Source organism: Pteropus vampyrus, unplaced genomic scaffold, assembly GCF_000151845.1.
Source record: "Pteropus vampyrus isolate Shadow unplaced genomic scaffold, Pvam_2.0 Scaffold25, whole genome shotgun sequence".
NCBI lineage: Eukaryota > Metazoa > Chordata > Mammalia > Chiroptera > Pteropodidae > Pteropus > Pteropus vampyrus.
Genome location: NW_011888806.1, coordinates 8,774,916 through 8,797,978, shown reverse-complemented (window position 1 = coordinate 8,797,978; position 23,063 = coordinate 8,774,916). Strand labels below are relative to the sequence as shown.

The 23,063-nt window shown below is 36.9% G+C and overlaps 2 protein-coding genes, 1 long non-coding RNA gene and 1 pseudogene across 3 annotated transcripts in view; 1 reads left to right on the top strand and 3 right to left on the bottom strand.

The window, feature by feature from the left end:
- Nucleotides 1-23,063, bottom strand: part of ABCG2 (ATP binding cassette subfamily G member 2 (Junior blood group)) — a 159,794-nt gene that overhangs the window by 88,271 nt on the left and 48,460 nt on the right. The window lies entirely within an intron of this gene.
- LOC105289570 (polycystin-2-like) lies at nucleotides 2,759-3,675 on the top strand. Its single transcript, XM_011356309.2, has 2 exons — nucleotides 2,759-2,932; nucleotides 3,276-3,675. The coding sequence occupies exons 1-2, from the start codon at nucleotides 2,807-2,809 to the stop codon at nucleotides 3,510-3,512; spliced, it is 363 nt and encodes a 120-aa protein (XP_011354611.1). The 5' UTR covers nucleotides 2,759-2,806; the 3' UTR covers nucleotides 3,513-3,675.
- Nucleotides 7,126-7,244, bottom strand: LOC111737367 (annotated as a pseudogene).
- On the bottom strand, nucleotides 21,287-23,018 carry LOC111737263. The gene is made up of 2 exons (XR_002779399.1): nucleotides 22,910-23,018; nucleotides 21,287-21,498 (listed from the first exon to the last, which is right to left on the bottom strand). It is a non-coding gene; the product is annotated as an uncharacterized LOC111737263 (long non-coding RNA).

Genomic DNA, 23,063 nt, shown 5'->3' with positions numbered 1-23,063 from the left:
TTGAGTTCTTCTGCAGAATAAGGCGAAATATACATACATCCAATAATGAACAGTATGAACAACTATACACTGGAATACAAGAAAAAGTCACATGGCCATAAGTCTGGCACATGTTCTTCCCCTCTTTTAATGCTAGCAGAGTGTGATTCTCAAAAATACACTAATAATAACAGTAAATAAAGAGCTCCAAAACACCTGCATGAAATGCATTTTCCCATACTAATGCCAGTCACCTAAACTTATTTTCAACAAGTATTCAAAGATATTCATGTGACTTGAGAAAATTACCATTTATTAAAACACTATGTGCCATGCACTGGTGGGAGTAAATGCTTCTCATAGATTCTCATAGTACATGAGATCATGTACTTTATGTTAATTCACTTGAAATGATCACAGTCCAGTAAGGTAGAATTTGGTTATTAAAAAGAAACAATGGGCCCAAAAATGGAGTCACCTGTGCTAACCCCATGTCACCAAACTAAGGCTTAATATCTGACCTAATGCAGTTTCAACTTTCCGCAGGAATGTAATCTTAAAAGGTCAGTCTGAAATTCTCTGGTCAGCAACAATGAGGTAAACTGCCAGATAGACCCTTTCCATCCCCCCAAAAAAGCGGTAATCCCGTTTTTTCTTATCCCTTCCCCTTTCTTCCTATAAAAGCTTTTCTGAGCAGATCTCTCAGATGTGCTTGTGTGCAGGCTGGGTGTTATTTGTTGAGTTTTAGATATTCGGCTTATTATCATTTCAAGGGGAGAGATCTGGGGAGATCCCTCACTCCGCCATGCTTCTGACATCACTACTTGGTTCTTTTAAATAATCTCTTCATTGGTATTCTCTATTTGAAGAGACAATGACATTATACCATCCTTTATTTATTTAAGCATTGTTTCATTTAGTTCTGTGAATATATTTGGAAGAGCTACTGTGAACTCCTTGTCTGCTAAGTCTATCTGATCTCTCTCAAAGGTAGTTTCTTTTGCTGGCTTTTTCTTTTGCTCTGTGTATGGGTCATATTTTGCTGTTTCTTTGCATGGCTCATAATTTGTTATTGAAAACTGGAGATGTTAAATAATATATTATAGCAATTCTAGATACTAGTTCTCTGCCCCTCCCCACTTCCGGACTTGTTGCTTCTCAGAGGGCACAGCCATGACCATGCACACAGCCTTCCTGGGAAGATGGTGATTTTAGCAAGGTTCTCATTGTCTTTCCCTGATCTCTCTGTTAAGCCTTCTCCCTCTGTTGATATCCCTTCCACCTCTTAGGTTCTGCTAATTGTTGGCTGAGTGGCATATTATTATCATTAATGCCTTGGGATATAAATTACTCTATAGTCTGATTCAGTTAAATTCAGGCCCCTTTGAGGAATAGTCTTTGAGGCCAGTCTTTAGCTGTCTTCTTAGTTGTCTCTTTCCCTAGTTCTCACTGGTAAACAATTTAACTTGTTGACCTCTTGAAATGACCAGTCTCCTATTATCTGCTTATTACCACCATCTCCATGGCTTTCAGGAGCACTCTTAGGCTTAAATGTCCACATTCTGTTCCAGATAAAGCCGGTTGACTTGTGGGGAGCTTTGAAGCTCTCTGTCTTATAGCCTGACTCTATAAGGTGAAACCTCTGTGCCACTGCTCCAGAGATAGGGGCAGGGACAGTGGCCCATCTCTCTCAAAGTGACACCCTTGATTCATGAATAAGATACTGTTCTGGGATGACGGCATTTGAACTTCTCAGCTTGCCTCTCCTGGCATGCAATCTCCACCCTACATTTGGAAGTTGAATGGGAGGAGAGAGCCTCACCTCTCAGCCACTCTTGTCTGAATTAGAGCCTCTGAAACATAGATTTGATATGGAAGCATAGAGATGAGAAATACTGTCCCTTTCTGAGAGATACCATAGCCCTCCACTGGGAGCTAAGGAGAGAAGGAGACCTGTGTCCTTCGCCACACCCCACCCTACCCCAGGGTGGTGCTTCTGTCACACTGAGCTGGGAGTGGGAGAGATGCTGCAGATTATGGCTCAGATATCGCAGACATTCACTCTTTCTTACTGAAATTTAGTTGATTTTCTAAAACAAATGCTCATTCATTTGCTGTATGCCCATAAGAAAATTTTCAAAACTTAAAAAAATAATAATTTTTTTTTGTATTTGTAATTTTCTCACTGGGGAGAGGGCCTATAGAGCTCTCATGCTATTCTTTTAGAAGTTGTCTCCTATTTATGATTTTAAATATTTATATAACATTTTGTTTATGCAAAATAGTGGGATCATAAGTGAACATACTCTTTTGTTTTATTTACTCACTATATTGTGAATATCACTCTATTTCATTAAATATTCTGTCACGATATAATTTCTGGTGCCTCTTTAGAATTTCATTGTATAGATGAACAACAATATTTTTAAGTAATCTCTTATTAATTACTTAATGTAATCATTTTCATTGAAACACTATTAATAAGCAAAAGTCTAGAGAATATCCTGCTAACCAAAAATTATACATATGCTTATTTTCTTTAGAAAATTTTCAAAACAAGGAATATATAAATAAAAGGTAGGCATACATTAAGACTTCTGATAAAATGTTGACTTGTAGAAACTTTGTTTCATTTAGCACTCCCACCAGCAATGTATGAGAGATTATCTCTAAAATTAGAGACTGCTTAGAAAATATTTCAGATTATCATATTATTTAAGGACAAATCTTAGCACTTCCATTTGAAAAGCCAACTGGGCTGAAAAGACAACTGGCTTTGTCCCACTCAACTGTGGTTTCCTGCAGCCTCGTGAGACGAGTGGACCGAATGGAGCACTCCATCGGCAGCATTGTGTCCAAGATCGATGCTGTGATAGTGAAGCTGGAGATCATGGAGCGGGCCAAACTGAAGAGGAGAGAGGTGCTGGGAAGGCTGCTGGATGGCGTGGCCGAGGTAATGGTCGCCTGAAACAGAAATGCCCTCTTCTGTAAGGTATCAGGGTAGTCGTCTTTTGTAACCCTTAATTTGAGGTTTCTCTCTCTCCATAACTGTAGATCAAATGATTATCTAGAGGTGTTATTTTCTTTAAGCTTTACACACTGATGGTCCTGCCTTTGCTAGATAGTAGAATTAAGCAAAAGTTACTCCAGTAACTGAGAATTGCTGTTGTATGCTCTGAATCTCCAGCCTTACCTCTTATAGACAGATTTGGCCCCCCCCAAATTTCCTAGAGCAATTTTTAAGTATGAGAATATGCATCACTATTCCCTAACATGGTTTCTTTCTCCTTCATTAGGATGAAAGACTGGGTTGTGACAATGAAATCCACAGGGAACAGATGGAACGGCTAGCGCGGGAAGAGTTGGAACGTTGGGAATCCGATGATGCAGCTTCCCAAATAAGTCATGGTTTAGGCACACCTGTGGGTCTAAATGGTCAGCCTCGCCCCAGAAGCTCCCGCCCTTCTTCCTCTCAGTCTACGGAAGGAATAGAAGGTACGGGTGGAACCGGCAGTTCCAATATCAACGTCTAGGACATGTGTTCGTAAATGTGTTCCTAATAGGTGAGAAGGCCGTCCTGAATTTCCATAGCAAGGACACTGCAGTAAGTCCTCACTTAACATTGTGGACAGGTTCTTGGAATGGTGGTGAAATGAGGCGTAATGAAACCGGCTTTACCATAGGCTCATTGACATACGCAAGTGTTAAGTTCCTCCGCATCTCATCAACGTTATAATTGAACGACTTTAATCCAGGACCCACTGTATTTATATGCCCTGACCACCATATGCTGCTGGTCGTTGTAATCAATTGTTAATTCTTCTGCACTTTAATTTATTTTAGGTAAATCTTGCCCATGGATCAAAGATTTTTTTTCTTTTCTTCAGGTAAGAAATTAGTTGTAAATGTTGAGTACAGAAAAAAAAGTCTTTGTAAAGTATATAGAGAGTGGAAAGTCCACTTGCTAACATGACTGAGTCTCAGCTGACAATGAAGTCGCCTTTTAAAGTTAGAAGAGAACTGTCAAAAGGCTTTTGAGTTTCATTTTCAATCACAAAAATCAGTATTGTCATTTTTGCCCAATGCGTGAAGGGAAAGTAGGAGCACTCCTTCCTCTTCCGACTTAGCTCATGGACGTACTACATAGCTTTCTTATAAGAAAGGAGCCTTTTATTTTAACTACTTTCTTAGGGTAAAGAGGGTATCAGAGGGTAAACTTTTAAAAGATGAGCTAGAAAAGAACTCCAAACAGAATGAGTATTAGTCATTACGCTAGAATTTGTATGAATGATTAAGGTACATGTTGAGTACTATGCTTTGTTATTTTATCGCATCTAATGTCTGTGAGAATAACTGTTTTGCTTAATTTTTTACATTATTTTCACTCTCATTTGAAATGAACTGCATGAAACCACTAAAGATCAATTATGGGTTAAAACGTCACCTCTAACCATAACATCAGAGAATTGGAATGAGCCCTATCACTGCTTTGCTTATTTCCATAATTAGTTTAGTATAAAGACTTAACTATATATTCTCTTTACCATGTGTCTCAACTTATTTGCAACTAAAAACAATGTTGCGACTAATCTAGGAATAGCAACTTACTAAAAATTTTTAGTATGTACTGAAATTTTTACCTCAGCAAATATGTTCATATTAAATAAAATTTTAGGAGAATTTTGAGATTCATTAAAAAATACTATAAAACTAAAGTTTCATACTGTTTTAAGAATACACAATTCAAATACTCTTAACCCTGCATTTCAAACCTAGAATTTATACTCTAAATGGAGCTCATTTAATGAAAAGGAGTTATGGGTATTAAAAGTTCATCCATTATCAGAGGGTATCGGCCAAAGTTTGAGTCGGCAGCAGTTTGGGGTTTTTATTTGTTGTTGTTGTTTGTTTGTTTGTTTGTTTGTTTTCATAAGGAGAGGGTCTCACCAAATTTGTGGGGAAGAAATTTATTTCTACTCAGTAAAAAATGAAAATCTTTTTTTTTCAGAAATGTCGAGTAGATGACCCTTTTGAGAGCTGATTGGACAAGTAAGAGAAAATGCATTGCTAGTGAATCACTCAGAGAATAACAGAAAAGAGGCCTGTTTTTTTATGCTATATTTTAAAGCACGTGTCCATTTAATGAGGAAACAAACCTTTCTAAGATGGCTTGTAAAGAAGTGATCACATGGGTTTTCTTTAAGTTATTTCCCATGGCTTTATCTTTATTTGAAGTATGCTACACAAAGTCCTTTGGGTAGTCTGCATTCCAGTTGTTACATGTAAACAAACTTCAATCTGAAGTGCAGCCATTATGCGGTATGCATGTGTATTGACCACATGATATACATCAATTATGTCACTAGAAAGTCTTTTTTGATAGTTACTATTATACTGTTTTCATTTCACCTGTAAAAATTTGCAAGTTTTTTATTTTTATTCATAAATTACATATTTTTTCTTCTTTAATCAGAACATTCTGTCCTCATCCTTCCCCTATCATCTTCCCCTCTATATTGATATTAAGATGTTATATATGCTGGTCTCTCTCAACAAAAGAGAATTTCAGTGATGTGCAATACTGAATATTTTACTCCTTAATAAAGACATGATATAAAAGCAGATTTAAGGGTTGTCTTTCTTAAGTAGAAGCAGTTGTGTAATTTGCCCTGTATCATGAGCCTAATGGTAAAGGCTTAGATTCTCAAAAAGACATCTTCTCTTTTTATGTCCAAAAATAACATAATTGACACGTTAATTCCTCTGCAGTATGTACCTCTAGTAAGTTATTCTGATGACTGAATAGTGTTAGCCACCACACACTAGTGACGGGTTGTCTCTAATATTTCTGCCATTCCAAAATCTTTGTACCTAATTCCCTTGTTGATTTTTCATGAGTTCCTCAGTGGGTATATAACAGGAGTCAGAGTGCTGAGTCTCAGGGATATACATATTTAATTTTACCCAGAACTGTCAGGCTGCCCTCCAATCGACTGCACCGGTCTACAGATCCACTGCCTGCATGAGAGTACCACTGTTATCCATACCCTCACCAGCACTGGTACCACCCAGCTTCCCAATCTTTGTTAATGGAATGGTTTTAAAGTGAGTTCTTATTTTGCATTTATCTGATTCCTAAGAAGGTTAAACATTCCCTCACAGTTAGTTGTTCAAAATTTTTTTTCTTTTGTAAATTGCCTATTAAACCCTCAAAAATTTTACACTTTGATTTAATGGAAAACAAGTATATTTTTATTTATAGCCTATTTTCCTACTGGGTCAAGGGTTCTTTTTGTTGTTGTTGTTGATTTGCAGAATTTTCTTGTATAATTTAAGTATTGATTTCTTTATCAATTGTGTAGTCTGTTAATATCTCTTATTCAACTGATAACTTTGTCAAAGTTTCCTTTTTTTTTTTTTTATAGTTTTGGGGGATGTTAAAGAGAACATTCATTGTAAGGTCACAAACTTTTATTAAATTACAGTTTACCTTTCATACTTAATATCTTAAGAGCAACTTTGCATAAGGTCCATAGGTATTTTTCTCCATACAATGAATCAATTTTATCAACACTCTATTAAATAAGTCATTTTTTTTTTTACTAGTTCATGGTATCACTAACGTAGTTCATGTTCATGTATATGCGTCTGTTTTTGAAATCTTAGGCTCTTACACCTATCTACAAATGTTCCTGCATAACAATTTTTATTTTTTTGAAAAATTAACTCAGTTATTTTTGTGAACCTTTATTTTTCCATAAAAATGTTAGGATAAGTTTGATTGATTCTTGGTGGGGGTGGTGGAGAAAAATTCTCACTGAAATTTAGTTGGAATTGCACTGAATTTATTGATTAGTTTTGGGAGAGCCAAGATCTTTATAATACCAGAAATATAACTCTTTATTCAAAACTTCCTTAACGTCCATTAAGTTTTCATTAAAATTTCTTAAAGATCTTACATATTCTTTAACATAGTTTTACTGCTACAGAATCTTTTCTTCCATATTTTCTAGTTTGTTATTGCTGGTATAAAGGAAAATTACTATTTTTACATAATTTTTTTTTTTTAGGCGAGGCATCCCTTGGTTGACCTCACAGATTGCAAGGACCTTGTTGGCTTACAATCCCTTATTTTTTTATTTTTTACAGCTACAGCACCTGGTCTTCCTAGGTGGTCTCCCATCCAAGTACTAACCAGACCCAACCCTGCTTTGCTTCTGAGATCAGACGAGATTGGGCTTGTTCAGGGTGGCATGGCTGTAGACTATTTTTACATAAATTAATCATAAATTGCACTTGTCGAACTCCTTTACTAGCTCTAATAAATCCTGAAGATTCTTTGGGTTTCTGTGTAGAAGATCAGCTCATTTTGTAAATAAAGACAGTACGGTGTTGAAAATTAGCAGTGATAGTAGACATGCTTGTCTTGTTTCTGGTTTTAATGGAAATGTATCAGTTTGTGTTTCTCTAGAAGCCAAGGACTTGAGGCAGTTTATTTGGGGAGTGATTCTAGGAAACTGGAGTAGAAAACAGAACGTGCCAGGAAAGGAGAAAATGCCAATATACAGGTATAATATTGAAGTTGCCCCTGTAGGCAACAGGAACTCAATTCCACCTCTGAATACACTATGAAATGCATCCCATAATGCCCTGTCGAAGAACATAAGGCTGGGGCATGTGTCAACTGACCCCAATCCCTACTGGTTGAGGGGCGTCCCGGAGATGTTAACACCTTCACATTCAGGCTATGCTTGCCCTTGGGCGGAGCAGGTTCTTTCAGCTTTGGAGAAGACCTCACAGCAGAAAAGTGAAGAAATTTGTGTCATAGGCTTGACCAGGAGTGCTAGCAACATGATCTGAGCACACAAGGAACTGTTCACCACAGCTGCAACCAAAATCAGAGGTCAGAGGAAATATGACACAGAGCACCAAAAGCATCTGCTTCATCCACCCCGGCACCACTCAGATCCACTCATGCCCACATTAAGTCCACTCTGGACTTTTTGAAGGAGGCTATATAACCTCTAGAAAACATAATACAGAAGGGTTAGTGGAGCTAGTTAGTCCCCGTTGCTGCTGTTTATCACAAGATCATAACTATTTCTCATCTTTCTCCTCTACTCACCTTTCTATAGTTCCCTGCTGTTGGCCAGTACTTCGGTTGTACTAGGTTGTTCATGTGGTGCATTAATCTACACCTTCTTTGCTGACAGCAAAGAAGTCTTTGGTTCCCTTGTCCTTTTTCAAGCTATGGTTATTAAGATTGCCTGTTTTCTGTAAACACTGGGAATGGAAACACCAAGTTACCTCTGTGAATTCTCCGCCCTGACAAGTAATAGTAAAGTCTAGCTTCTCCTAACAGAGATGGCTCACGTGACAACTGCTTTCTTTGCCTGCAATTCCACCAGCGTGCGGATCTCAAAGTGACTTGAGTAGCAGATGGTTTCAGGTTGAGTAGAACCCTTACTGTATCCCCTACAGTAACTAAAAGTGTCCCCTACTCTTGAGGATTCAGGAGCTCCAATGCAGCAGAGCCTAAAGCTACAGAGACAGGAAGCACAAATTCTGCAAATGGGTTAGTAGGAATGATACTGAGAGAGGCCAGTATCACTTGGTATATGGACTTGTGTATTCTAACTGTTGGGAACAGGTACTCTTGGTTTAATGCAGGATCTACAAACTTTCCATAAGGACCAGATAGTAATTTTAGGATTTATGAATCATAATGTTCTCTGTCACAACTTTACCATCATAGCACAAAAGCAGCCATAGACAATACAAATATGAATGAACATGGCTGTGTTCCAATAGTTTTATTTACAAAAACAAGCAGTGGAGCAACCACTGCTTAGTTTAACCCCTAGTTTAATGCATATAACACATCATGGAGGATGGCACTCCAGTCCCTGCTGAGTGTGTCATCCATGAACTGGAACTAGCATGATGCTGATAACCAGTGGGTTGTAACAGTAATAGCCAAAATGTACTGAGAGCATCCTATGAACCAGGTACTTCTAGGCACTTTACATGCATTCCCTTGTTTAATCTTTACACCTCTGCAGAGGTTAGATACTACTAGAATCCCTGTTTTGTGGATAAGGATACAGACTAAGCTAAGTAAGTTAATCAAGTCCACAGACCTGATGAATGAAGGATGAGGGATGGGAGTAGAGGGAAGAAATTTGTAACTATGGAGATAAAGAGGCCCTGTATCCCTCACTCGGAACTCTTGGAACACTTCTTTTAAGTACAACTCCCTAGCTTCTGGTGAAGCCCACTGTCCCCATCCTGGCTTCTGTATGTTTGCAAAAGTGACCCGCCACAGGTGATTTGTCAAGTTACCCTGGTAATTCTGCAGTACATCCCAAATCTTAGCAAGGACATAGTCTGTGATTCTGAGCTGGTCACAGTCTCTGAAACTCAAGATATCTCATCTGCAAAATGAAAATGATAGGACGGCTTGAGGTTTCCCAAACAGTATACCGCCAAGCCCTTAATTATTGAGATGCCTCAGGTTTTGCTGCTTTGCAAAAAAAGGAGGCCAAATGGAGAGGCCACATCCTTACTTGGATCAGAGCAGCACCACTTTCAACTGTCATTTATCAGAGACCCAGATATGCCAATCTGTGGGGTTTCCAGGTGAAAAAAATATGATTCTGCAAGTTTAAAAAAGATTTGAGGACCAGGTAATGTTAAGGGCTCATTTAGTTCTAAATACGATTCTGATATTTTGGTGAATACAAAATATATGGCTTTTGACACAATCGTTACACATTAGATCAAGATCAAATTATGAGGAAAGGGGAGGGCCCTTCTTGTTGCTAAAATGGATGCTGTCCAATTTATAAGTGATTTAATAAAACCAATTTTATCTTCAAAAAATATATATAACGAATGTAGGTTAAATGCCTTAATTGCTTATTACAATCCTAAATCAGAAATTTCCATTGAATCACTTGGAATTCCCAGGTCCACACCTCGGAGATAACAACACAGCAGAGAGAAAAAAAAGAACAATAATCTTTCTTTCTTCTCTTCTTTCCATGAGCATCCCAGATGATCACTGATTCTTATGAGGCAGGCAAAGAAAACCTCACCCTAGGTAACAGCAAAGAAATGTGGAAGTTCAGTCTAGAAAATAAGAGTCACTTTGATTTAGAATGTAAGTATCTTATGTTCATATTGCTCAGTGGGGACAAAAAGTAGGCTATAGGTCAACATGTGAATCGTCCATTTAAAAAAATGTGTATACAAAGATATGGAAAGCCAGGAGGTACACAAAGATGGTAGCTATGCTGGTGGGGTTCCAAGTTTTCTTTTCTTGGGATCTTTATTCCAGGGAGGATAAACAAACCTTTTAGGGTGAGGTGGGGATGCTGATTATCTCCTGCATTGTCTTAGTGAAGATGAGTTGTTGCAATTATTTGGGTTAGCTTGACATACAAATTCCTATGGATATGGTTTGAATTAGTCTTAAGTCCTAACTCGTCTTTACCAAGAATCCTCTGACCTCAACTTCACACTTGAGATGAATGTTATTAGTAAATGTCCACATAACATTTTACTATTTAAATTAACAAAGTGGTGTTCTGGCTTAATGATCCCTTTTTGAGGCTGGCTGTTATGAATGAATTCCTCAGAGCAAAACAACACCCCTTGGATGCACTGAAAAAATAAAATCCCGTTCCTGAACATTCAAAATGGGCTCTCGCACAAACTCCCTGGGAAGCCTGATCTCAACTGGTAGCCAGCTCTCTTAACCCCCTTAACCACAGGAACTGCTGTCACAAAGGCTGAGTATACTGAGGGCAACTTCAAAACTAATTCCAGATGTATAAACTCACTTTTTGTCCTTTGACAATTCAGGAAGTGGGAGGGGGGTAAGAGAGAATGAAGTATTAAGGAGCAATATACCTGTTCTATTATGCAGAAACAGGATTTTAATATATCTTGAAAATCAAATGTCTTAATAAAATTACCAGCAAATTTCTTAGGAATCTGGTTTACCAACATTTTAACTACAGTTTCACATGAAGCCAGAGCAACAACTGTTTACAGCAGGAGTCTCTGCAAACTATGGCCTTTTGGCCAAATCTGGTTCATACTACCTATTGTATAGCTAAGAATCCATTTAAAATTTTTCAAGAATAGTTTTTACATTTTTAAAAAGTGGTTTGTTTGTTTGTTTGTTTGTTTTTCCAGTAGACTGTGAAGTTTTATTATTCAGTCCCTTCACAGAAAAAGATTGTCAATGCCTGGTACAGAAATAAAGCACAATCCGCAGTCCTGCCACCACTCAAAAAAATGTCAAACAAACTAACAAAAACATTACAAAACCAAACAGAAGGAAGAGGAAGTGAAAAGCTGACATTTGAACCAAAGGAAGAAGGCCTTCCTTGCTTCTGGCAACTTTAGTCCAAATCTGCATAACAGAAGATTCAAAATATTTTGGCAATAATTCAAAATAAAGAAATTTTAGTGAAAAAGCATGTAGTGGAAGTTGAAAAAGTACATATGGGTGTCTGCTTCTCTTGAAGTTGGTTGAAAATAAACAATTCAATATATACGACCATGTAATCATTAAATTTTAAAGCAAAAAAATTCTCATTTGGTCTATGGCCATGCCACCTTGAACAAGCCGGATTCTGTCTGATCTTGGTAGCTAAGCAAGGTTGGGCCTGTTAGTACTTGGATGGGAGACCACCTAGGAAGACTGGGTATTATAGCATAAAAAAAAAAAAAAAATCATTTTATAGATGCAAGAAGGAATTCAGAGATGGAAAGATGTATGAAAATAAATAACATAAAAAGTAAAGTAAGTATTAAGAATTACTTAATCTTTCTGATTTTCATCTGAGATAGATAAAGCAATATTTCCAGCATAACTATATAATTTATCATACCAAGAGACTAAAAAAAAGTAAGAGGCATATAAAATTATATAACTTTCTGACAGTATTTTTCGATTACAATTGATTTTATTATATTGGTGGGCATGTAAAATAGTTTTACTCAAACACTATTTTCAAAAATTCATAATTCACCACATGAAATTAGTTTGGATTATATGTCTGTGTGCACACACAAAATGGGTTGTAATATAAATAAGCAATATGAATATATATTTTTTACCATGGACACTAGTCAAAAATTTTAACACTACAATGACTTGGAAGTGCTCTCAAGCCAACGAGCTTCTGTAATCCTACTGCTACATCAAAAGAAAACTTTAGACACAGCACAGCAAGAGATATCATAAAACATTACACAGTTCTGCCACAGGGACGTAAAATAAAACAGAAAGCACAAAATTTCTATAAAGTTAGTGCCTTCGGTAGGACCCACAGCCCAAGACAGTGATCCTCAGAGGCTTCAGGGACAATCATAAAGTTATCACATGTTACCAGCTTGTCACCAAGTGTCTAAAGGATAGGAGCATGTGCAGAGCTCAGCATCAGCCCCTTTCACTGACAACTTGGTCATTAGTAGTGGCTGTCAGGAGACCAGCCGTGGTGAGAGCCCACGCCGCTGGACCATGAGTGCCCTCCGTCACTGCACCTCGACTTGTCTGTTCTGGGGCCCACTGAGCAAGCATGGTGTGGCCTAAAGAGGTCTTATAAATAGGAGTAATGCGGCTTCAAATATATGTAGGTGGTTTTGAGGTTAATAAAATTCAAATCTAAAGACCATGAAGGATAGCTTCAAAGATGGGAAAACATATGAGCACATCCGCTTCCTCTCCAGCAACTGCCTCTTCAGCCTTCCTACTTTTCCATTCCTTTCTTACTGCCTCACCCAACGTGCCGAGGAGCCTTCCATAGCAAGTCTTCCTGTACTCTTCTTTGAAAGCCTCACTAGAGCAAATAAAGGAGTATAAATAGTACCTGACATTCATTTATACCTGTTTTCTTTTACTTGAAACCAAAGTAATTTATTTATCCTTTCCATTATAAATATGTTCTTCTACCATACAAAAACAAAATTCAAAAGAATATATAGACATATTCTGAAGTAAATTTCTATAAACTAACATTTTTCTTTCTACTTATAGGACTTATGCTGTTACATATACTTTAAAAAATTTATTTACTTAATGTTTAAGATGAAAATTTTATGTTTCTAAACGATTATTAAAACAGAATTATATAAAAAGATAACACAAAGGGAAGATAAGAATGACAGGACATATTAAAATCTTATTAATTTTAAAAGTAGGTAGTATTAGTATTTTTGGCTGTTTTTTAAAGTATTTTTTGTATATGATGTATAGATCTATATTTCTCTCTGTATTTATATTTTACACAGTTCTCTGTGTAAAATATTTATTCCTGTGTGAGGAAGAGTGTATTCAGAGAACTGCAGGTAAGCCAGGGTTATGGAAAGAGAAGAAACTGTACCAAGAAAAAGAAAAACTAATTAACCCTGAGGGTTATATAATAATCATGTAAAAAGAGGGTATAATAATGCGTTTTTAGATGATGTATTAATACATCACTTTTTAAAAAAAAATCAGAAAAATTATACTTAAATTTCAAAGATAAAAATATAATGCCATGTTCTCAGACTGATTGTTGCAACCATATGGCAGGGCATCTGCTGATGCTGAATGATACTCTAAGATGCCCAGTCACAGGGGTCTACACCCTGGTGATCCTCGGCTCACTGAGTCCCTAATCCCTGTAATACTGAGATGTGTTTACATTTAAAAGGGGATAGTGAATGCAAAGTGATCTCCTGAACTGAATCCTGGAACAATAAAGGAGGATTAGAGAAAAAGCAATGAAAACTAAATAAAGTGAGAGTTTTAATTAACAGTAAAGTACCACTGTTAATTTCCTATCTTTGACCTGCACCATGATATATAAAATGGTAACATTAAGAAAAGATGGATAGATCTTTGGAAACATAGCAAAGTGAGAGACACCCCCAGATTTCTCCCCCTGAAACAACAATAAGCTGAACATCTAAAACTCAACAAAAAACATCCAAACTGAACACCAGCATGTCTGAGCATGGGATTTGCACATCAGAGCTACCACAGGTCAGAACCCCGGATATTGGGCAGTGGACTGGGAGGAATAAAGAAGCTGCCTCTCGCAGCCTCCAGAGCTCCCTGTAAGAGGAGTAGGAGGGGAGAAGGAGCAGCGAGTTCCCTGAACAGCCCTGCCTGGGAAAGCTGTGAGCTCCCCACAGCCAGCTGGCAGCAGTGCCAAGTCATCAGGGCAGAAGGCAGAGAAGCCAGATGGCAGAAAAACAACAGGTGATTTTTATCGGCCCTGGTTGCAAAACCGAAGCTGAGCTGCAGCCCTCAAACCCTAATACAGAAGGCCCCTCCCCCCATACCCTCCAAGACCAATCACCACAGAACCCCAGGGGAATCTGAGCAAACACTAGCAAAACTGTTGCTAACACTGACAAGGACTGAAACTGAGGGTAGTGAGCGTGATTAAATATCTACAAGAAAATAAAAAGGCATTTTTAAGGCTTCTTATAAGCAAGGATTAAAGAGGCTTAAATGCCACCTACTGGAAACCAAAAGAAAAGCATCTTCGTTGCAACAGCTAAAGAAAGACCTTTATATAATAAATCTTTCTGGAAAAAAAGCAGAATACATTACCATTAATGTCCAGACAGAGAAATAGTCCATTAAACACCACGAACAGCCAAGGAGACAAGGTATCTCAGAAAGAAAGAGAAAAATCATAGAAATTAAGCTTACAGACTTAGAAATAAGAAACTTAAATGACGGAAAATTCAGGATGGTATTTATAAAAAAACTCAGTGAATTCCGAAACTAGTCATATCAACAATTTCAGGAATTGAAAAAACACCTAGATGAGGAGAGCAAGCAGAATGAAACCCTCAAAAAGAACCAAATAGAACTTCTGGAGATAAAAAAACACACTGCAAAAGTTGAAAAATAAAATAGTAAGCTTGGGAAATAGAGTCAACCAGATGGAGGAAAGGATCAGTGATATTGAAGACAGAAATCTAGAAATAAATCAGAAGCAAGAAAAGAGAAACCAAAGAATGGAAAATAATGAAAGAGAAATTCAAGAACTAGCTGATACCATTAGGAGAGGAAACATAAGAATAACGGGCATTATCAAAGATGAGGAAAAGGAGCAGGGAATATAAAGCATTTTCAGACAAATAAATAACGAGAATTTCCCAAATCTAAGGAATGAGCTGGAGCTTGGAAAACAAGAAATCAATAGAACACCCAATTATTTCAACCCCAAAAGGCCAACTAAGACGCACTGTATTAAAATTATCAAAAATCAGTGACAAAGATAGAATTCTCATGGCAGCCAGGGAAAAGAAAATGGTAACTTATAGAGGAAAACCCATTATATTATCCTTGGACTTCTCAGCACAAACCTTACAAGCCAGACAGGAAGGGAATCAAATATTGAAAATAGTAAGTGAAACGAACTATCAGCCTAGAATAATGTATCTAGCTAAGCTCTCCTTTAGATATGAAAGAGAAATTAAGACCTTGCCAGACATACAAAAATAGATGGAATTCTCCACTACAAGGCCTGCACTACAGGAAATATTGAAAGGGGTCAGCTCACCTAAAACAAAATGACAAGGAAAAAAAAAACATAATTAGGAGAAAAGTGACTATCAGGCAAATAGAAGCAGAGGAGTGCAACCCTTACTAAGAACAGGGCATTATAAGCTTAAATAATAAGAGAATTGTTATAATGAGATAATAATGAACGGTCAGCATACATAGGGACAAATTGATATAACAATGACTGAAAAGGGAGGGATTCAAAGATCCAAATTGCAAAGGGGAATGGAGATAAGGCATGCGCAGAAGAAAATGGACGGCTGTATATATATAAAAAACTATCCTTTGCATATTCGTAATGGTAACCACACACAGGAGATTCAAAACTGAAGTACATAACATAAAACAAGAACCAGAGGCAAAATCCACAAAAACCAACCAAAATAAAGAAAACAGAAACACAAGGATAAGGAAGCAACGGAAACACTGAGCTATCAGAAAGCAAAAGATAAAATGGCTATAAGAAGACCTCATATTTCAATAATCACCCTAAATGTAAATGTACTGAACTCACCAATAAAAAGGCACAGAGTTCAAACAAAACGCAACGTTGGCTGCCTCCAGGAGACACATCTCAGCTCCAAAGACAAATATAGACTCAGAGTGAAATGTGATGGAAAATGATATTTCAAGCAAATGGCATTCAGAGAAAAGCGGGAGTAGCGATACTAATATCAGACGAAAGAGACTTTGAAATAAAAAAGGTAAAGAAAACCACTGAGGGACACTTCATAATGATAAAGGGAATCATGCACCAAGAAGACATAACACTTATTAATATATACGATCCCATTCAGGGAGCCATGAAATATGTAAAACAATTATTAACAGAACTAGAGGAAGAAACAGTTCAAAACACTATCGTAGTAGGGGACCTAAATACCCTACTGTTGGATATGGACAGATCATCCAAACAGAAAATCACTAAGGAAATAACATCCTTAAATGACACATTAGACCAACTGGACATAATTGACATTTACAGAGCCTTCCATCCCAAAACAGCTGCTTATACATTCTTCTCTAGTGCACATGGAACATTCTCAAGAATCGACCACATACTGGAACACAGAGACAGCCTCAACAAATATAAGAGGGTTGAAATCATACACACTGTATTCTCTGAATCATAATGCTTTGAAACTAGAGATCAACTGCAAAAAGAAATCAGGAAGAACTACAAACACATGGAGATTAAACAACATGCTACTGAAGAATAACTGGGTCAGGGAAGAAATAAAAAGAGAGATCAAAAGATACATAGAAACGAATGATAATAATAGTACAACATATCAAAACTATCGGGACACGGCAAAAGCGATCATAAGAGGAAAATTCATATCATTACAGGCCTATCTTCAAAAACAAAAATGAGCCCAAATAAACAATCTAACATTTCATCTTAAATAACAGGAAAATGAAGAACAAATGAAGCCTTAAGTCAGCAGAAGGAAAGAAAGCATCAAAATTAGAGCAGAAATCATCAAATTGAAAAAAAAAAAAAGAAAGAAATGCAACAAAGAGCTGGTTCTTTGAGAAGGTTAATAAAATTGACAAACCCCTGGCTAGATTCAGTAAAGAAAAAAGAGAAAGGACAAAATAAACAAAATCAGGAATGATAGAGGGGATATTATGACTGACACCACAGTAATACAAAAGATCATGCAAGAATACTATGAAAAGTATGTAACACCAAATCGAATAACCTAGAAGAAATGGACCAGTACTTAGAAAAATACAACCTTCCTAGACTGAATCAAGAACAGGAAAACCTAAATAGATCAGCAGTATGGAAATTGAAACAATCATCAAAATCTACCAAAAAGTAAAAGTCCAAAACCAGATGGCTTCACCAGTGAATTCTACCAAACGTTCAAAGAAGATTTAATACCTATTCTCCGCAAACTCTTCCAAAAAATCAAAGAGGAGGCAATACTTCCCAACTCATTTTATGAGGCCAATATTACTCTGATACCAAAACCTGGTAAGGATAACACACACGCACACAAAACTACAGACCAGTATCTCTCATGAACACAGATGCAAAAATCCTAAATAAGATACTAGCAAACCGAATACAGGAACACATTATAGAGATTATACACCACGATTGAGTGGGCTTCATCCCAGGGACACAGGGATTGTTCAACATATGCAAATTGATTAATGTAATGCACCACATAAATAAATTAAAAAATAAGAATCATATGATTATATCCATCGATGTAGAAAAAACCTTCGACAAGATACAGCATCCATTTATGATCAAAATATTTCACAAAATCGGTATAGAAGGAAAGTACCTTAACATAATAAAGGCCATCTATGACAAACCCTCAGCCAACATTATACTTAATGGTGAAAAACTAAAAACCTTCCCTCTGAGATCAGGAACAAGGCAAGGCTGTCCACTATCACCACTGTTATTCAATATAACATTGGAGGTCCTAGCAAGTGAAGTCAGACAAGAGAAAGGTATAAAAGGCATCCAAATAGGAAACGAAGAAGTCAAACTGTCACTATTTGCAGATAACATGATTCTCTATATAGAAAACCCTAAAGACTCCACAAGAACACTACTAGAAAAATGCAAATACAGTAAAGTCTCTGGATACAAAATCAACATTCAAAAATCCATAGCATTCCTATACTCTAATAATGAAGTGTCAGAAAAAGAAGTGGAAAAAATAATTCCTTTTGCAATTGCAACAAAAGAATAAAATACCTAGGAATAAATTTAACAAAACATGTGAAGGACCTATATAATGAAAACTACAAGACCCTATTAAAAGAGATCGAAGAAGATACAAAGAAGTGGAAAGATATTCCGTATTCTTGGATTGGAAGAATCAACATAGTTAAAATGACCATATTGTCTAAAGCATTATACAGATTTAATGCCATCCTCATCAAAGTCCCATTGGCAGTTTTTAAAGAAATAGAACAAAAAATCATCAGATTTGTATGGAAGCACTAAAGATCCCGAATTGCCAAAGCCATCATAAGAAAAAAGAACGAGGCTGGAGGCATTACTCTGCCCGACTTCAAACTCTACTACAAAGCGACAGTAATCAAAACGTCATGGTATTGGCAGTAAAACAGACACACGAACCAGTGGAACAAAATTGAGAGTCCAGAAGTAAACCCATATTTATATGGGCAAATAATTTTTGACAAAGAAGCAAAAAACATACCGTGGAGAAAGAAAAGCCCTTCAATAAATGGTGTTGGGAAAACTGGAAAGCCACCTGCAAAAAAAATGAAACTAGACTGTTGTCTATCATCACACAGCAAAATTAACTCAAGATGGATTAAGGACTTGAATATAAGACCTGAAACAATAAAATGCATAGAAGGAAACACAGGAACTAAACTCAAGGAGTTGGACTTAACGAAGATTTTATGAATTTGACCTCAAAAGCAAGGTAAGTAAAAACTAAAATAAATGAATGAGACTACATCAAACTAAAAAGCTTCTGCTCAGCAAAAGGAATCATCAGCAAGGTAAGAGACAACTATATGAATGGGAAAATATATTTGCAAGCAACGCCTCCAATAAGGGCCTAATGTTCAAAATATACAAAGAGCTCAAAAAACTCAATAACAACAACAAAAAAAAACAAATGATCCAGTCAAAAAATGGGCAGAGGACCTGAACAGATACTTCTCCCTGGAAGACATACAAATGGCCAACAAATATTTGGAAAGATGCTCAACATTGCTAGCTATTAGGGAAATGCAAATTAAAACCACAATGAGATACCATCTCACACCAGTTAGAATAGCTATAATCAACAGGACAAGTAATAACAATTGTTAGAGAGGATGCGGAGAAAAAGGAACCCTCATACACTGTTGGTAGGAGTGCAAATTGGTACAGCCTCTATGGAAAACAGTATGGAGTTTCCTCAAAAAACTAAGAATTGATCTACCATATGATCCAGTAATCCCTCTACTGGGTATTTACCCTAAAGACTTGAAAACTCATATTTGAAAAGATATTTGCACACTGACGTTCATAGCAGCATTATTCACAGTGGCCAGGACATGGAAGCAACCGAAGTGTCCTACGATAGATGATTAGCTAAAGAAGCTGTGGTACATATATACAGTGGAATATTACTCAGCCATAAGAAGAGATGAAATACTGCCATTTGCAACAACATGGATGGACCTCGAGATAATCATGCTAAGTGAAATAAGCCAGACGGAAAAAGTTGAAAATCAAATGATATGACTTATATGTGGGATATAAACCTAAAAGTAACAAATAAATAGGACAAACAAACAGAGACTCATGGACATGGACTATAGGCTAGTGGTTATCAGAGGACTATGGACTAGTGGTTACTAGTGGGGTGGGGAAGGAAGGGGGAGGTAGACAGAGTAAAGTGGGTCAGATATAGGGTTTAGGGGGAGGGTGAAGTGGGTAAAGGAGATCAAATATATGGTAGCTGAAGTAAACTGGACTTTAGATGGTAAACACACAATAGAATATATAGATATCAAATGATAATGTACACCTGAAAATTATATAATTGTATTAACCAATGTTACCCCAATAAACTTAATTAAAAAGAAAGAAAGAAAAGATGGACTTACAGACATGAGAACTTTCTATACTACCTTTGCAACTTTTCTGTAAATCTAAAATTTTCAAAATTAATAGTTTATTAGGTAGGTACCTATTCACACAGGAACACAAAACTGAGCTGTGGTGATGTTCTTTCTGATAAAAGCACAGAGGGGAGTGTACAAGCGTCATTTTAAAAATATCCCAGAGAGAAGTGAAGTAGTGATTGGGAGTAGGGCATAAGGGAGGCAGCTACATGCTGGTAATTTCTATTTCCTAACCTGGATTGGTGGAGGCCCCAGTGTGTTCTTTTTATGATAATTACTAAACTGTACTTCTCCCTACATTGCCCTTCAGTAAAAAGAAGTTAGGTATTAACAATGTCTAAATAAATGAGATATATACATAGAGAAGTAAAAACCTGTATGGGGCCAGTTACAACAGTTGTATCATAAGTCTAAAATTTCAGAACTGGGAAGGATCTTGGAAATCACCAGCACCTGGCATGAACAGTTCTTATGGAGGGGCCCTGGAGATACTGCTGGAGCAGGGCTCACAGGCCCGGGCATCTGCATTCAAGCAAGTTCCAGGTGATCCAGATGCACACCCAGGTCACAAATCACTGAACTACCCCAGGCGGCCTAGGTCACCAGATTCCTGGCTCTCTCCATCTGCCATCCAAAGGTCTTGCTGAGACCCCTGAGATATCCTAATTCCACAACAGAAAAATCAATCTCAGTAGGTTCTACTAACCTAAAAAGGCTTACGCAAAATTGAGTTTTCCAACACAGTTTAGATTTCATTATTCTACTACAGCATTAATACATTTGTTATTTCTTGCTTATTAAAAATGGCAGATTTATAGATTCATATGATATTGAAGCTGGAGAGCAACTATTCATTTCAGAGATGAGGAAACTGCTACCAGAGATTATTAGTAACTTGTCACAAGTTTCTAGAATTCAATTATTTTTTAGGTAAATCAATTAAACTAGATTTCTCCTCCATGGTTAATAAGCAGTACATAATACCACTAATTTATGACTTGGATGCTTCATGCATAATTCAGTGCATTGTGATTTCTATGAAAGTTTCTGTACAAAATAATTCTGGCTGCACATCTGATGGCAGACGAAAAGAAGACAACAAAATACTTCACTGAATACTTAAAGTGCTCCCTTTTTATATGTAGACAGATCAGGTAAATTAGAGAGGAACTTAAGAAAACTTTTTAAGAAATAACAATTTTAGGTAGGCAATTGTAAGGAAGATAACAGTCATGCATGCCAAAGCCACGTGATTCTTCCACAGGCCCCAAGGCGAGATATCGATGCCCTGCTTTATCAAGAATTCTTCTCCAGTACATCTGAAATTCAACAGAAAAAGAATATGACTTCAATCTTAGCATAAGTACAATTTTGCTCAATATAATCACCATTCCTTAGTTTAAGAAGCCTATAGGTTACCAAGTCTTAAATAACTATCCCTTCGTATAAACTAGGTAACAGTTAATGAGTGCTTACAATTCTGCTTGATACACACTGAGCAACCTGCATGTAATAGTTTACTTAATACCTAAAACAATGCAATGGGGTTAATATTACACACATTAAAAGATGAAGAGAGTATGGTTTAAGGAACTTGACCAAGTTCACAGACTCACATTTTGAACCAAGCTGCCTCTCCAGATTCATTTGTGTCCAGATCTATGATGCCTTCAAAGGGCAGAAACATTTACTAAGTAATTTTTCACTTATTCTTGAGGGGGAAAACCTCAGCTTTAACAGGTGACATCTGAGATCTTCACAAAGATGATCAAATCTCTATATATATGAGGGTTAGGGGCACAGGCCCATGCAAAGTTGAAAAGCCACATATAACTTTGACTCCTTCAAAATTTAACTGTATGCAGCCTACTGTTGCCTGGAGCCATATCAATAACATAAAGAGTCAGTTAACGCATTTTGTATGTTATCTGTATTATACACTATATTCTTCAGAATAAAGTAAGCAAGAGAAAAATGTTATTTAAAAAATCATGAAGAAAAAGTACATTTACAGCATTTATTGAAAAATAATCTGCATATAACTGAGCCCGTGCAGTCCAAATTTGTGTTGTTCAAGAATTAACTCTACTTCAGAAGAGCATTTTGTATTATTATCCAAAGCTATTTCTGTTCCACTTGAATGGTCATGAGGTCATGAGATTTAGGATACCAAAAACACCAAAAATGTGCCACGTTTGATTTCATGATGTCTCCTAAATGCAGGAGGAAGAGGCAAGTGTCTGGACTATGGCAGGAAAATGTCCACTCCCTTTCCTTCTGCTGCCCTTTTAGCTCTTACTGCTGACCATGGGTTGGGCTCACAGGAAGCTCTAAGTGTGTGGATCCATTCACTGCACGTAATCTATACAGTGCAGATACTGTAAGGACTTGGTAAAACATCAAAGCAACGCATTTCAAACTCGCAAGTTCTGAAAATCAAAACTCACACTCACAATCAAAACAGCAAAAGGATATTTTAAAAGGCCCCAAACAAGCAATACATAAGAACAATTTCTCCAATGTAAATACAATTCTGAACATAGTAGAAGACCTAGTTGTTGCACAGCACCTTGACAAGCATTAGTGGACAAATCACTTTACAGGCAAGAAAACTTAGGACCAAAAAAGTCAGTGTCCCTGAAAGGACTCATACCAGCTCTAAGCCCAGTGGCCTTTCTGCATCACACCACACAGTAAGCAAACCCACTAAGACACTGAATGCAAACTTACGTTGCAAAGCTACAGGTGTTGTTTGCTGTTATATTGAGTCCCGGGCAGAAGTTTTGTCCCAAAAATTCATTATGCTGCAAAGCCTATAATACAAGAGGAAGTGGACAAGTGGAAAACTATTTAAATAGTTTTAAATTTCAAAAAGTTTCCAAAG

What these genes read in the sequence shown, in the direction of transcription:
- LOC105289570 (XM_011356309.2), top strand. Translation starts at nt 2,807, where the DNA reads ATGGAGCACTCCATCGGCAGCATTGTGTCCAAGATCGATGCTGTGATA. An exon ending in TGCTGGATGGCGTGGCCGAG is followed by an intron (nt 2,933 to 3,275) that starts GTAATGGTCGCC and finishes CTCCTTCATTAG; the next exon opens with GATGAAAGACTGGGTTGTGA.